The sequence below is a fragment of the Dicentrarchus labrax genome, unplaced genomic scaffold (assembly GCF_905237075.1).
Source record: "Dicentrarchus labrax unplaced genomic scaffold, dlabrax2021, whole genome shotgun sequence".
NCBI lineage: Eukaryota > Metazoa > Chordata > Actinopteri > Moronidae > Dicentrarchus > Dicentrarchus labrax.
Window position 1 is genome coordinate 10,494,843 of NW_026136719.1, and position 16,361 is coordinate 10,511,203.

Genomic DNA, 16,361 nt, shown 5'->3' on the forward strand with positions numbered 1-16,361 from the left:
CATAATCTTTTCGAACTTTGTAATTGTAGCCATTGAGAGACTCACAATATTTTTTAATGTTTCTGGCCGAAAAATCTCAAATAAAATCACCTCTGTTCTCCCTCAAATAAAGACCTACAGTTAGCCTGTGAAAAATATTGGCTCATTAAGACATGAATATGACAATTTCCAGACCAAGTTTAACTCTGGTGAAACAGAGTGAGCAGGGTTTTGTGGCACTCATTTGCAGAGTAAAATATGTGCTATTTTATGCCCAGAAATAATTGCCGGAAAACTTCTGGACTGTGTAAAAGGCGTTTCAAACGGGTCTAAGTTACAGTGTATTTCTTTGTGCATGATGATGTGCACTTGGTGGTTAACGGTGCTAACAGAAGAGCAGCTACAGAGGCCCCTGGATTTAATATCCTGTGACAATGCCTTATTTCCATTGTCGTTGCCAACATGTGCTCTAGTCACTCTCGAAGACATTCACATTTCAAGTTAGTTCAGTTTAATCGCTTTCATTGACAGTTATGGTTACTATGCAGTTTTTAGCTGCATGAAATAAACAAAATAACAAACGGGAAGCAGCCTAAAATGTTTTGAAACTAACTGGATTTTTTCCTTTCCTCTCTTCTCCTCTCCTCTCCTCTCCTCTCCTCTCCTCTTCTCTCCTCTCCACTCATCTACTCTCCTCAGATCTGGATGAGTGTTCAAACATTCCAGGTCTCTGCGGCATAGGTGAATGCTCTAATACTGTTGGCAGCTACTTCTGCAAGTGTCCCCAGGGATATTATACCTCTGTGGACGGATCCAGGTGTATAGGTAAGTCCTCTGTCATAGTGGCTGTCACACCTCTCCAAAAGGACAATCGACTTGCTTTATATTTGCTCTGGTTCATTGTTGCTAGAAAAGATAAAATATGAGACAAAGCAGTTCAGCAAAAAAGGTGCTGCCTTATTCTCTTTCCTTTTTCCACCCCATTTTGGTTCTTCTCCCTTTATGCCTGGCAATGAGAGCTAAAAGAACTGAAATCTGTCCAATGTTCCAGCTGGTAGAATTTAGGTCAGTAGTCACTTGCTTGTTTCTAGTTCCACAACAATGAGCTATATTCTCTTTAAGCTGAGGAGGGGATGTGATGGAAGAAGTGAAGTGAACTCCTCTCGTGCTCAGATGGCTGTTTTTCAACATCATGGCTGGAAGAAGTGAAGCATGTGCGCATCTGTCTGTCAGTCGATGTGAACAGTGAAGTGTGCATGTGTGTCATTGAACAGTCCGTATCCTGGGAAGTTGATAACAGTGTGCATATACACATACACACACACACACACACACACACACACACACACACACACACACACACACACACACACACACACACACACACACAATCACCAGAAAAGCCTGTAAAGCTCATAAGTTCAGCTCAGTTTGACCCAAAACAGACCTGGGAGGAATTTGGGTCAGAATAGTCCATTAGATGTACACGCACATACTCACACGTACATGCGTACACACATGCATTGACACACAAACATGCAAACACACGCACACATTACCCCCCCAGGAGAGGATGTTTGTGAGGAAGGAATGTCTGAGTCTTTTGCTCCAGAAAACTATTGTGCCAAACATTTTAGTCTGTTTCCCATGCAGCAACACTCAAGCATTAACATCTACTCTGGGCCCCTTAAGGGTCCGACTGTTTTTCCTCCAACCAACTCTATGCTTGCCTGACATCTTGTCGAGCTTAACCAAGCAATCAGTAGTGTAGCCTGTCAGTTTCTCCATGTGAATATGCTGGATGGGCTGGGTGTGAAACAAGACATGATATATTTATGTTAATAGGGAACCTGAGTGTTAGTCATGCTGGTGCACAGTGCCAAAAACTGCAGGATGTAGGAAAGGTTCTCATAAATAGGAAGTGAGGACTATTGGAAGTGGCTTCCATCCTCCAAATGATGGAAAATCTGAAGCAACCACGACAACTTTTTGATTGTACTCCTGCCAATTTGTTCAACCTGCAGACAACACATGCCATATTCCATACAGCACGGTTAGTTTAACAGACTTCATGCTGTTTTGTTTCCCACAGATGCTCGTGGTGGGTACTGCTATGCTAGCCTGCTCAATGGGCGCTGCGCCAACCAAAACTCGCAGCTGTTGACCAAAATGCAGTGCTGCTGTGATAGTGGACGCTGCTGGTCTGATGGGTCCACTCCTGAAATGTGCCCCATTCGTGGAACAGGTGGGGTCACTCACCATCACGTGGATTTAAATTTCTTATACTCATCTATCTGTCTCCATGTCTCAACACAGAGCTAACTTTCTGTTGTTTTTAACATTTTAGAAGAGTACCAGAAACTGTGCATCCAGATACTTGATGGGAATGGTGGAGGGCTGATACCTGGTCGTGTCCCAGGGAGCCCTGACCTGCCTGGCATCTACCCAGTTCCATATCCTGGTCAAACTCCTGGGCAAGGCCCGGTGATTCCTGGTCAAATTCCCCTCCAAGTTCCAGGCCCTGGCCAAATTCCAGGCCCTGGCCAGGGCCCTGTACAAATCCCAATACAAATTCCAGGACAAATACCTATACAGCCTCCTCCACCAGGTAGGCTCATATTCCTGGTCTGTCTCAGTGGGCATGCAGAGCTCAACCGCCTACTGGACTTGTGTTGCCTTGTTCAGAATCCCAGTTTTGAGTCATCACAACCCACACCCCCAAGCTAATGAACTACATGTTAATGATGGAAAACTTTGAAAGACTTTAATTGTGCATTGACACAGGGCTGCTTGTTTCATCTGGGTATTGCTGTTAAGATATCCAAAGTATATGTGCAGAAATTGTCCTATCTGAAACAAAACATGCCTGCATGTTTGCAGACCAGACCATGTCAAGAGTTTAATTAGCCGTGTGCAAAATCTTCCGCAATAACATTTCCTTCGGAACTATTTTTCAAGAGAACTTGGCAGTGTTTAGACTTCTCTTAAGAAAATTCAAACAACTCAGAGCCTTTTTTTTTTGCTTTAATGAATGATAGTGGGTCTTGCCAGACCTTAGTGCAGTGCAGATGTAGTGTGTACACTGTCTGGCAATGCAAGACTGCATGCTCATGAAAACAACACCAACACCAAAACTAAGCAGATGCTATGGATTTTTCCTGTAGATGATATGTTTGTGTGAATGTTTCTGTCAGGTCCTTTTGTTATCCAAACCCGGAATATCACCAACATGTGCCAGGCCTACCGCAACCTCTGCCTGAATGGCAGGTGTATCCCCATGCCGAGTATTGGATATCGCTGTGAGTGCAACATGGGCTTCAGGTTGGATGGAAGAGGAGAGTGCATTGGTAAGTGGCTGACAGAGTTCCTTGAGCACTAAACTGAAAGTACATGAAGGTGAAGAAGGTTTATGAGCTTTATGTTTGTTCTCTAGATGAGGATGAATGTGAGAGAAACCCCTGTGCACATGGAGAATGTGTAAACACCCCTGGGTCGTACATCTGTCAGTGTCCTGCTGGATTCCAAACTACTTCAACCAGGACAGAGTGCAGAGGTTACACGTACACACACCCACAGACACACTCACACACAGACAGACACACACAATAAGAGGACGTTTGTGTTTACTGTGCTATCTGTTTGTGTCTGCCAGATCTGGATGAGTGTGTGGCCAACGGTCGTATCTGCAACAACGGCCGCTGTGTGAACACCGAGGGCAGCTTCCACTGTGTCTGCAACGCTGGATTTGAGATTTCAGCAGATGGCAAAAACTGTCAAGGTCTGTCAAGTTCTGACATCTGCATTTATGGAGTAGAGACATATTTGAAGGGTAGTTTTCTGTAGTAACCACAGTATGTGTAATGTTTATGTTTAATGGACCGTGGATCTGTTAGAGGTGGTGATTTAATACTAGTGCGTGTTGGAAGACGCCATTTTAAATCATGACTCTGGTGGTTTTGTGTGTTTCAGCCCATTAACTACAAAATATGTACATTTTATATTACAACCAACTTTTTTCCAAGGACTTTATATTATTAATATTTACTTCTTACATGCCACTGAATTATTTAACAGCAACGATAAAACTTTGATTAAAGCAAGCAAGTTCTGATAATACATTGTTTATCTTTTTTCAGTGATAATTTAAAGTATATGATATTAGTTGTTAATGGACTAAACAATGCAAAACCACCAGTTTGTGTGTAACCACTATATGTTTCTAAGTAAAAACGCACTGCTATCAATCTATAATTTTATTTATGTTCATCCATAGACATGGACGAGTGTCTGATCAGAAACATGTGCCTCAATGGACTGTGTATCAATGAAGATGGCAGCTTCAAATGCATCTGTAAACCCGGATTCCTGTTGGACACCAGTGGACGCATGTGTGTAGGTGTGTTTGCCTGAAAGCCCACAGATGATTAAAATCACATCTCTACCTCGGAGAATTATATTTTGAGTCAGTTGTTCTTTTCACCAGTATTTTCGCATAAGTTGGAAGGTGGCTTACTCATGTTAGTAGTTAAACTCTGTAAACATCTCTCAGCATTCTGGCAGGCCAGTGGATATTTGGGCATTTAGCAGACGACCTTTTCCTAAAAGTGTTGTGAGTCACACAGCAATTGATCAAACATTTTGTCATGTATCAGTTACTTTATGTCACCTTATATGCCACATTACATAGGATTTGAATTAATGTAACATTTAAACCATAAACCAACAAGTAAAGAACAGACTTTTCAGTGTGTAATCTGCGGCCATTTTGCTCCACATGGCTTCAGATACAGACATTTGATCTCAGAGACACTGACCTGGTTAAGTCACAGCAGAATAAATAAATAGAAGAGTAGGGTGTGGGTGAAGTGTGTTGATATATGCAGTTAATAATGAAATGTGTAGGCCAAAGGGGCCCTGGGCCCTCATCATGTCTCTTGTCTGTCCCCCAACACACCCAGACAGAACACATACATAAACACACACTTATGTGTGCATGCCATATCGTTGTTTACTCTCATTATGATAATTATTGTAATTTGCTGATTTGATCAAGGGGAGAGAAAATAATGTTTTCTTGGTTGAGGTCATAAACTGAAACTGTGCAGCAGTTTTGTTTTAATTAATCAAGTACCTGAGGACTTTAATAAGCACTGCTTCAGCAGGAAATTGGTTTATTTTAATAGCCTCTTCCCATAATTGAGTGAAGTTTATGAAGAAATTATTTTGCTGTATCTGTTTCCAGACATCGATGAGTGTGAGACTCCAGGCATGTGTATGAATGGCCACTGCGTCAATACAGAGGGATCCTTCCGCTGTGAGTGTATGGCCGGGATGGCAGTGGGCCTGGATGGACGGGTCTGTGTTGGTGAGTAAATGTCTTGTTTCCATGATTTTTGATACTATGGCAAACAGTAACCAATCTCAGTTCAAAAGCAACAACATCTTGCTAAGGTAGCTAGATAGCCATGTATTTTTTTCTCCAGGAGTTACATAAACATAACAACCCTCTGTTTGTATCCCGTTAGTGGCCCCCTGTTTAATTGAGGCTGAAACTGCACAGAGCAGATAAAAACACACTTTTCAGTTGTATCTTTTATGCTTAGTTATAGTGAACTCTCACTTTGGTGTCCAGGTTCCTCTTTTACACAACAATGATCGGACAAAGCTTTTGTCCAAATGTTGGTACCACTTTTCTAAGCAACTGAAAGCTCAGAGTGATCATACTTTTAAGGATAAATCTCAACTTTCTACACAGTTTAACCAAAATAACCACAAGAAAAATATTATCCAGTTCAGCAATAAAATAGCAGAAAATAATCATGTTGTAATAAACTTGACCAAATAGCCATCCTGTTAACTTTTTGCAACCACATGTTCACGATCATTAATGAGCATTTGTTGATCAATATCGATAAATGTTTTCCTGCCAGCAGATCTGTTTATGCCTTTATTTTCAACATTCCTACATTCCCCCAAATTAAATTTCTTTGTGTGTTGTGTGGGAAATGTTGAAATGCTGTTGTTCGGTCTGGGTGAGTTTTTCGTCAGGATGATATCAGTGCAAGAGAATGCCTCAAATCCCTGGATATTATGGAGAGAGAACAACCGTTTGTTTTGCTAGTGTTGTTGTTTATTGGAGCTACAGACTCTCGCCTCCTTTTCTCTCCCTTTCACTCTGTCTCTAGTCTCTTTCCAGTTCTCCTTCCTCATGTTGGTTTCTCACACACTGTCTTGTTTTGCCCGAAACAGACACACATATGCGCAGTTCGTGTTATGGTGGCTACAAGCGAGGGCAGTGTGTTAGGCCTTTATTTGGAGCTGTGACCAAGTCGGAGTGCTGTTGTGCCAGCACAGAGTACGCCTACGGAGAGCCCTGCCAACCCTGCCCACCACAAAGCTCTGGTACGGATATATTCAAATCACTCCACCCTTTACACATATGGAGCCACCTCCTGCTGCCTGAGACAAACACACAGCTTGTGTTTAATTCAAAACACACCTGTCAACGTCAGGATGACCGGATCAAATACTGACATAACCGCTTTGATTTCATAGATGACAGAATTGCAGTGAAGAAGTCACGGCTGAGTTGTTTGACAGAGACGGCCACAGTTAGACATTCACAGCATACACAAACACACACATACACATCATCCAGTCACTTCTCATTAGTCCTGCCAATTAAAGTTTCTATATCAAAAGACGCCAGAGCTGCACCACATTAAGGAGATGGTTTTATATACATCTAGACTAAATGAGAAAGCATGGAAATGGATAATAACATGGTATTAAATGTTTTGCTTTGCAATATCTTAGATTTTGGCAAATGTGATATTTTCTCAAACGCTGTTATTTCTTCTTTTTTATCAACCACACTGTGCTGTTTGTTGCAGCTGAGTTCCTGGCTCTGTGTCCCAATGGTATTGGCATAACCGGCGATGGAAGAGGTATTGAAAACAGAGAGCTTGCAGAGACCAAACAGCTATATAAATTCAGTATGGTTATTTCTTAGGCCTTTTCCTGCTGTGATGTTCAACAGGTTATTCTTTGCCCTCTCAGATATTAACGAGTGTGCCCTCGACCCTGACATCTGTCAGAATGGGGTGTGTGAGAATATGTTGAGGACATACAAATGCACCTGCAATGAAGGATTTGAGGTCGACCTGACGGGCAAAAACTGTGTTGGTAGGTTAATGACTCTAACCTCCTCATAGAGAATTAACATATACAGTGCTCCTATCAAAAGCCAGTGTGAACAAAAGTCATCATGTCTCTCTGTATTATGTTTTTCCGCAGATATTGATGAATGTCTGATGAACAGGCTGCTGTGTGAAAATGGTCTATGCAGGAACACACCAGGCAGTTTCACCTGTCAGTGTCCCAAAGGATACGTCTTTGATCCTGAGACAGACGTCTGCGAGGGTCAGAGACTCACTCTTTCTGTTTTACAGTGCGATGTCACTTAATCAATGAATGCGCCATGTCTGCTGTTTCAGACCAATGAGAGATTGAAATATCCGGTTTGTTTTTGTCTCCCACAGATGTGGACGAGTGTAAGTCTAGCCCCTGTATTAATGGAGACTGTAGGAACAGCCAAGGCTCCTTTGTGTGTTTGTGTTCAATGGGCAGTTCACTGGACAACTCTGGGCTGGAATGTGTAGGTAAGCGAGCATTGTGCTGTTTGAATGTGATATTATTACCACAACGGTGTGTTTTGTGGCAAAATGTTTATTTGTATTTTTTATAACATAAAAAAAATAAATAAATCAACTATTAAAAATAGTTTAATGTGGTTTAAAGTATTGTTTTCCCCTTTTTATAAACACAAAACATTGCATTTAACATTGCAGCAGCTCAGTGATAACTACATTAAACAATGTCAGAAGAATTGGATCAAATGTGATACTAGCACTGTCCCCATTACAGTTTAACAGAATATCCAAAACTTGGAACACTGGAATAAAATGAGCGCTTATTTTGAAAAAAACTGAAGGATAAAACTATTTTATTTTAGAACAGCTATGGAGATTAATTACATGTAAGATTTCAGCAAATAACACGTACCAGTCTGTGCTGACCCACGTTCCACTTAACTGAATGTCGAGTAACTAATAAGGTTTGTTTTTATAAAACAGAGACTACTAAGAGCACCTGCTGGTTGAAGATAGTCAATAATCGCTGTGAGGTCAACATCAACGGGGCTACACTGAAGTCCCACTGCTGCGCCACACTGGGAGAAGCCTGGAACAGCCCCTGTGCCAAATGCGAAAAAGGTGAGATGATCAATATGCACAATTTTGCGTATTTTTTATCATATTTTTACCATATAACTGCATTGACTGACATTGTATTGTGTGCCCTGCTTTTTCAGACCCAATCTGTGGTAAAGGATTTGCTAGAGTCAAAGGAAATGTCTGTGAAGGTAAGGGTTGCTTTGATGCCAAGTACACCCAGAACTCAGACTTCAGACTAATTTCATTCGAATAATGTGAAACACTGGAACAGTTGTTGTTGACGTTTGTTGTTTGTTTTCTGCTGACTGTCAGATGTGGACGAGTGTCAAGTGTTTCCTGGAGTGTGTATCAATGGCAAGTGCATCAACACACCGGGCTCCTTTTTCTGCCAGTGCCCTCCAGGAATGACAGTTGATGTCAGTGGCAGGACGTGCATCGGTGGGTACTGTATATATGTAGTGGTGTTATGTCTAAATGTCATATGTGCTGTCTAATTGAACTGCATTAAATGTATAATTTACACTGATTCATATCTTTATATCAAATACATGTCAAATATGTGTCCCCGACTTGCAGACTTGCGTACGGAGCAGTGTTACCTCACCCATGAGGATGAGCGCTGTGGGGCTCCTATCTCAGGGAAGCACCGTGTGGATGCCTGCTGCTGTTCAGTGGGTGTAGCCTGGGGCCCTGAATGTGATGAATGTCCGGAGAAGGGCACTCCAGAATATGCCCAGCTCTGTCCTCGTGGCCCAGGCTTCTCGCACAGGGGTGACTTCATCAATGGCAGACCCTTCCTCAAAGGTATTTTACAGTACACAGACTGCATAGACTGCCTGGGTTGTTTTATCAATGGTCTCTCACCTGTCCTTATCCCCCTTCTCTATACCTTAGATATAAATGAATGCAGGATGATAAACAGCCTCTGCTCAAATGGAAGGTGTAGAAACACCATCGGCAGCTTCCGTTGTCGCTGTGATAGCGGCTATGCTCTGGACTCTGACGAGAGGAATTGCACTGGTGAGTAATACTGAATGCAGTTATTGGGTTAATTGAAATCAATCAACTACAATTTGATAACTGATTCATCTTTTAGGTCATTTATAAAGAAAAGAGATGTCAAAGATCTGCAGGTTCCAGCTTCTCAAATATGAGGATTTGCTGCTTTTCAATGTTTTATAACGCTGTAAATTCTCTGGGTTTGGGGCAATTTGTGATGGGTATATTTCACTAATTTCTAATAGTTTATAGACTAAAGAAAAAAATTAATTAATGAAAAACAACTGCAACTTGATTGACTTCATTAACTGTACAATGCTTACTTAAATAACTACACAGATTCATTTTGAAGCTGTTCACATACTGCATACAGTGAGAGCTGACATACATGTAGCTGCTGTTTTTTGGCTTTAATATTTGCCCAACATCCGCTATGACAAATATCTCAGCTCCATTGTATCTTTACAAGTCTAACCATTCTTCATCAGTCCCCCTTTTCTGAATCCCTCTGCCAACACTAATTACAGTAAAGTGGTGTAAAGCCATTGCCTACATTCAGCTCATTCAGTCTAATGGGAGTCTGGCTGCTTTGGGCTTGTTGGAGCTGGTCCCTGTAGTCTGGTTAGCTACATTACTGCTCTTTTGAAATGTGCACACATCATTTTAGGTTTAAATGCCAGTGCCATGGCTTTATTCTGAAATAATTTATGGGCTCTTAGTAAGTAAATGATATCTGGGACCTTTTAACCCCATATGAATGAGATCCCAGCCCAAAGTCTTTGCTTTAAGTGTTTCAAAATGTGGATTAAATTCAAAAGGGATCAGGCCTTTAGCTTTGGAGACTTTGGAAGAATCTGCTTTAAGGGCTAAGTCTCCCTAAATCATTCTTAAATTCACCACTTAATCTCAATTTATAGTCTTTCTTTCATGTAGTAACCTTTTGTTAAATATTTTGTGCTTTTACGCTTCGTTTGTCTTGCATTTATATTGCATACCTTAGCTTCATTGTGTTTACTACTGATCTGTCTTTCTTTCTAACTTCTGTGTTAAATCACTTTGTTACTGAACTGAAAATCTGTACAAGAACAAATGTTTTTATCATGTTTTTATTTTATGTTATCTCTCTTTATTTATAATAAAGTCAAGAAGATATCCAAATGATTTTCTCTGAATGCTTAAATGCTTGTGCAGTTTTAAAGGGACGTTGTACCTAGCTGAGTTTTTGCATTCCTTTCCTGTAGACATCGACGAGTGCCGCATCTCTCCGGACCTGTGTGGACAGGGCAGGTGTATCAACACAGCAGGAGATTTTGAATGCGAGTGCTTTGAAGGTTATGAGAGTGGCTTCATGATGATGAAAAACTGCATGGGTGAGTGACGAAATCCTCAGACAACAACACCCGCAGACACTAAAAATACATATTGAATCACTACTTCAGCTTGAGATTGGTACAGATACATACAGAGACAGCATTCTCTCATATGAAATCATTTAGTCTGTGAGGACATGAGTGAGAAACTTGATCTCCTTAACAACTCTCTTGCACACGGTATTATAGTGGCAGCATCTGAGAGCAGAAAGGTTTGCCAACCTATAAAGGTCTCCAAGTATAAGGAAGGCCTGCAACACAACCCCCGTCCCAATCACAACCCTGCCATCTCCTCCACGCTCCCTCTCGGCCCATAAGCTCTGGATGAGGTGCTTAGGCTAACATGCCAGACCTGGAACCCACTGTTTAGATGGCTGATGTAATCTAAAATTTCCAGGCTGTGCGCATTTGTATATGTGTGTGTGCAAGAAAGAAGGAGAATTAAACCGACTGTATTTAAACCCCTGTGGGGTGTTGAAAGAGTCTAGTCTTTGCAGCCCAAGTGTCGTCAAAATCGCTTCACAAAACTGCTCCATAAAGTCTTAAAGATAATTGTTCTTTATTACATACTTGACCTGCATGTGAGGGACACACAATCAGCTGCCCAGCAAAATGATTTTTGTATATGCAAGTCCTAATGTTCTGCCATCTGTGAAAATACTTAATGCTCTATTTTTATTCTGGTCTGCCTTTGACGCCGTTTGATTAAATTCTTGGGAGAAATTGTACACAAAAAAAGGAGAGTCTCAATACTTTTGTTGGCCGAAAGCTGCCATTAGACCAAAACTGGCGAGACAAAATTTACTTGCACGCTGTGACAAAAAATGCAGCTGGGGCTGGAAATAATGTGGGAATGGTTGCAATCATAAGCTGTTGGTACTGACTGGGTGAGCAGGCTTACAAAAATAAATAAGTAAAAACACTTTTTTTTTGTTACCGTCGATCTCGGTTCTTAACACCACTGCCAGCCATAGAGCTGCTTGTTATATTCTTTCAGCATGCAGTTATATAAACAATGATATACACACTCTGACTATCTCTCAAAAATTGGAATCTCACTATTTTGCAGTTTAATAAAGGTGAATTTTGAGCCGGTTGGCTCTGGCGTATTTGCAATGGCTCTGTAAATGTGCCAGAGCCAACCGGAGCTCACTACGCGACTGGAAAAAAACAATCTTGAATTTATCTTGACGAGAGGCAAAAATAATATTTGCAGAGACTGTCTGAACCCTAACACTAAATACTTCTACTTGTGTCGGTGTATGTACTATATGTGTGTGTTCTTCCATCGTCAGACATCGATGAGTGTGAGAGGAACCCTTTGCTGTGCCGTGGAGGTGACTGTGTAAACACGGAGGGCAGCTTCCAGTGTGTTTGCCCTGAGGGACACGAGATCGCGCCCGATGGGTCGGCCTGTCTAGGTGAGTGATGAGGTCATCAGACGGGAGAGTCAGGCAAACTCTTCATCTCCAAACTCTTTTCCCCTTCTTGCTTTCTGTCTGTGGCAGAATGTAGCTTTTACTCTGTTTTCTTTAGAGATGAAAGAAAGGCAAGAAGGGTGAACAGAAGAAAAATAGGTGGAGATAGTGTGAAGAACAAGGGAGCTTTGGATCGTCCCCCTCCATCTGCCTCTATTTCTACCTCTGTGTATGGGCTCAATGGGCCTCTGTGATAGTGTTTGAGTCAGATCTGTGTATGTGTGGGATATATATTCTTTGATAGTTAGGCTGATATTAACTCTAGGCTAGTGTATTTGTTGACATATGTGCACTGAGAAGGGTCTACTAGGATCTTTCTGGTAAAGAGAAAATCCTTGGGAAATGAAAAGAGTTATGTAGCAAAAGAGAGCTTTCAAATTTTTGTACTTTTAAATATTTATTTAGGTCTTAAATACTTATTTCTTTGACTGTATTTTGGCACTGTTTGTGTGGTACTGTAGTTTCCATTGGTAATGAAGCACTTTTTTGTGCACTTTTATTTTGAAATGTCTGTTTGTGGGACGCAGCATCCTTTAGAGGCCGGCCTTTTATGTGTCAAGTTCTCATTGGATAATTGATAATTAATTCAGCCATCTTGTTGTGTATATATAGGCAGTTTTTAACCTGTTCTGTTAAACACTCCAATCAAGGCTCTGTCCTGATGCATGTTGGCTGAATAATGAGCAATGAATCTTCCAGTAAGTCAGTTAGAGGTAGTGACAGCACACTCTTTCTACATGAGAAGGGCCCGACCTTTCTGGTGGTCTCACAACTCCCATGTTTATAGCATTGAGCTGATCATGCATTATTCATTGGGTGTTATTCTGATGATCTAATAAAGTGTGTGAAGGTTTCAGTCCGTGACCTAATGCTCAATCACTGCCCTTTGAGCCCATTTATTTTCTTTTTTACCACCCAAAGTAATAAAAACAATGAAAGCATTACTGAAAACTGCCCACCTCATCCCTTCTGAGACACTGGTCTTCATTATCTCTGATGACGTAACACGTACAAGTGCTAAAATGATGATAATGATAATAAACTTTAGTTATACAGCAAATTCCATTCAGATGGGTGTCATACAGTGTGTTTAGTGATCAGATTATTGTGTCAGATTCCTTGTTGGAAATGTCCTATTTATCATCATTAGGTCCTGAATGCATCATGAAACTTCACAATTTTTAATTGAACAATGATTAGTGGTTTCCAATGTAATTGTCTGGCCTCAGGCTGGTGTGCAGTTAAATTGTTTATGCACACACATACACTTAAGAGCTCTAATGCTGCAAATAAATGAGTGGGTAGAGCTGAAACGATCAGTCAATTAATCAATTAGTCAACTAATAGAAAATTAAAAGCCAACTATTCAGCTAATCAATTAATCGTTGAAGTTTAAGTATGTTTTTTATAGTTTACTATTATATTAAACTGATATCATTGGGTTTTGTAAAATTGTGATGGGGATTTTTTTTTTTACTTTTCTGAATTTAATTTCATGGCTCAAGTGATTATTTATTTATTTGAGAAAATAATCAACAGATTAATTGATAATGAATGTCACCCTGAAGGGGTTATCTCCTCCATTTACTCCATCCTGACTTGCATTTCATGTTTAAGTATTTAAACTTCCAACCATCATGCAAACGAGCTAATGGTACCTTCAGCTTTAAATATATGGATTAATAGATTTATTTTTTTTAATAAATGTGATCATTGCTTTATTCCTTCACAGATATCAATGAATGTGAGTTGAGTGACAGGCTGTGCAGGAACGGTCAATGTGTCAACATGATCGGCCGCTACCAGTGTACCTGTGACACAGGATACAAATCTACTGAGAACAGATTGGACTGTGTTGGTGCGTATTGACCATATTACTCTTTCCTTTCAAAGATATTCCTTCTGTTTCCACTGAGGCAATCTGAAGGTTGAAATACCAGCAGTGTGTGACAGTGTGTTTTTCTGTCTCTCAGACATCGACGAGTGTACCATTGAGAATGGTGGCTGTGAGACTTTCTGCACCAATTCAGAGGGTAGCTATGAGTGCAGCTGCCACAGTGGATACGCCCTGATGCCTGATCTGAGAAGCTGCACTGGTGAGTAGCTTTGTTTCTTGTCTTTCTGTCTGTCATTCTGTCATAATTCATCTCTTATCTTGTGTCTGCTACTCTGTGTTACACAGTAGGCACTTTTACCATATTTGTCAAGATGTGGTAACTGAAGAAAACTGCCTTTCAATGATTTATTGGTCAGAACATTTTCTATAGATTGTACAAATAGTAGTACAGAATAAATTTAATTTCAAGAAACCTCATTTAAGAGCAGGAAAAAAGCAGAAAATAAACATGTTCCTTGAGAGTGGCTACTGTGATTTGACTGGAACATGTCCAAAGAAAGCACGCATTGGTCTAAATAAAAAAGGTCAAGACTAAATCTTAAGAATCATTTGTGATTAGTTTCAAAATGACATTTCTTTCTTGGAGGATGTTCATTTTTGACCATCACAGTTAGTCTTCATGTCCATAGACTGACTTCTGTGACTCATATTCCTTTAATTACCAGAGACAGACATACAGACAGAGATAAAGCCAGTACACCTGTAGAAGAGCTAAAATTAAACTTAGAATTATTACCATTTCTCAGCACAATGTTCACTCTATTGCACAAGCTCTGTCCTGAATTGAGCATGCTCACTTGTGAGTAAATTGACACCAGAATTTCTTATATTTTCCTTTATTCTACCCTGCATAGGAAAGAGAAATATGCCTCTGAAGTTGCATTTTTATGTTGTAATCATGTGTTCTTTTAAATCTGTATGGTAAATAATACTTCAACGTTCAAGCCTGGATACTAGATATAAGAACATTCCTCTACATCCTCCTCCTCCTCTCTACACTTTGTCTGCTCCTGTTTAATTTTTGATTTGCATTTCTTTCTCTCTGTCTTCAAACCTCAGATATTGATGAATGTGAGGAGAGCCCTGACATCTGTGATGGAGGCCAGTGTACCAACACCCCAGGAACGTACCAGTGTCTATGCTTTGACGGTTTCATGTCATCCGAGGATATGAAGACCTGCCTGGGTAATGGATGCACATATATACCCAAAATAAAACACTGCAGCTCTGCAGCTCGATGATTATTAGATCCAGTTCTCAGAGATTTACTGAAACAACGTAATGATATGAGTCATGAGAATAAGACTTAATGACTCACATCTATGAGTGTGTTTGTGAGAGAACAGAGTGCAATGTTGTTGTTGATTCATAAGACATTGAACATTGTGTTAGTTGGTTTTAGCAAGGAATGCATGACATTTAGACGTCTGGTTCCACTGAGTGAGAAAACAAAAACCTGACATCAATGATGTAAGGACTTCTAAATGGGTCTGCACAAACACATACTCTATTATAGCTTTATTTATTAAAAGTAAACACATTTTAAAGCCTTAATACAGTCCATGATGTAATTTTTTCGTGACTCACTTGCATATATTACAGCTTATCAAAACCTGTTTGGCAGGCCGAATCAACAGCAGCTAATTCAGTTTAATTCATTGTCATAAACTTTTCTTTTATTATAGTTTGTGTTTAGCAAATTAACATTCTTGCTCTTTCTCTGTTTCACTCTTTTTTCCCACCCCCTCCTTTTCTAGATGTGGATGAGTGTGAGCTGAACCCAAACATCTGTCTGAGTGGGAACTGTGAGAACACTAAGGGATCCTTCATCTGTCACTGTGAGCTGGGATACTCTGTACGCAAGGGAACCACAGGCTGCACAGGTGAGCGAAATAAACACACTCGAGCATTCCTACCCACAACAAAACGTCCTGTCAGTGGAAGAACGTGGATGGGAGTGAAAGGACGGTGAGTCAGTAGAGGGCTGCTGCTGATTATGTGGTGAATGAGAGGTGTGTGTGTGTGCGAGAGGAGTGAAAGCAAGTTGAAGAGAGAGGTGAGAAATGAGAGGATGCAAGGAGAATGTCTGGCTAACCAGAAGTAGCTCTAACATTACTCACCCTCATTCAAGAGCTCCTGTCTGACTTGATGAGAAACACGCTTACAAACACACATAACACGCAGTCACATGCACTAGCAGCAACAGCAGCAGGAGCAGTGAGATCACTATGATCTGTCAGATGTATGCATCACATTGCACCTTTGTTTATTCCTTTGTTGCTCTTTCATTAAGGTCAGTTAAACATTACGTGATGGTTGGAAAAGTTCTGCAGCACGTAATCACCTGAAACAGCTCCAGAACACATAAATACAAAGTCCATCCGGCCGGTAGAGTCTTTTGCTA

The 16,361-nt window shown here is 40.6% G+C and overlaps 1 protein-coding gene across 2 annotated transcripts in view; it reads left to right on the forward strand.

Moving 5' to 3' along the window:
• fbn1 (fibrillin 1) overlaps positions 1-16,361 on the forward strand; it is a 59,016-nt gene that overhangs the window by 13,790 nt on the left and 28,865 nt on the right. The window contains exons 9-32 of one of the 2 annotated variants that reach the window (XM_051379244.1): positions 679-804; positions 2,072-2,224; positions 2,327-2,587; positions 3,174-3,326; positions 3,413-3,532; positions 3,632-3,757; positions 4,253-4,375; positions 5,222-5,344; positions 6,229-6,381; positions 6,873-6,926; positions 7,039-7,164; positions 7,276-7,401; positions 7,521-7,640; positions 8,115-8,252; positions 8,351-8,401; positions 8,526-8,651; positions 8,790-9,017; positions 9,108-9,233; positions 10,454-10,582; positions 11,878-12,003; positions 13,793-13,918; positions 14,034-14,156; positions 15,017-15,142; positions 15,715-15,840. In XM_051379244.1, coding sequence (XP_051235204.1) covers positions 679-804; positions 2,072-2,224; positions 2,327-2,587; positions 3,174-3,326; positions 3,413-3,532; positions 3,632-3,757; positions 4,253-4,375; positions 5,222-5,344; positions 6,229-6,381; positions 6,873-6,926; positions 7,039-7,164; positions 7,276-7,401; positions 7,521-7,640; positions 8,115-8,252; positions 8,351-8,401; positions 8,526-8,651; positions 8,790-9,017; positions 9,108-9,233; positions 10,454-10,582; positions 11,878-12,003; positions 13,793-13,918; positions 14,034-14,156; positions 15,017-15,142; positions 15,715-15,840 — 3,189 coding nt within the window. The remainder of the gene's footprint in view (positions 1-678; positions 805-2,071; positions 2,225-2,326; positions 2,588-3,173; positions 3,327-3,412; positions 3,533-3,631; positions 3,758-4,252; positions 4,376-5,221; positions 5,345-6,228; positions 6,382-6,872; positions 6,927-7,038; positions 7,165-7,275; positions 7,402-7,520; positions 7,641-8,114; positions 8,253-8,350; positions 8,402-8,525; positions 8,652-8,789; positions 9,018-9,107; positions 9,234-10,453; positions 10,583-11,877; positions 12,004-13,792; positions 13,919-14,033; positions 14,157-15,016; positions 15,143-15,714; positions 15,841-16,361) is intronic. The other variant, XM_051379245.1, reaches the window with a different exon arrangement.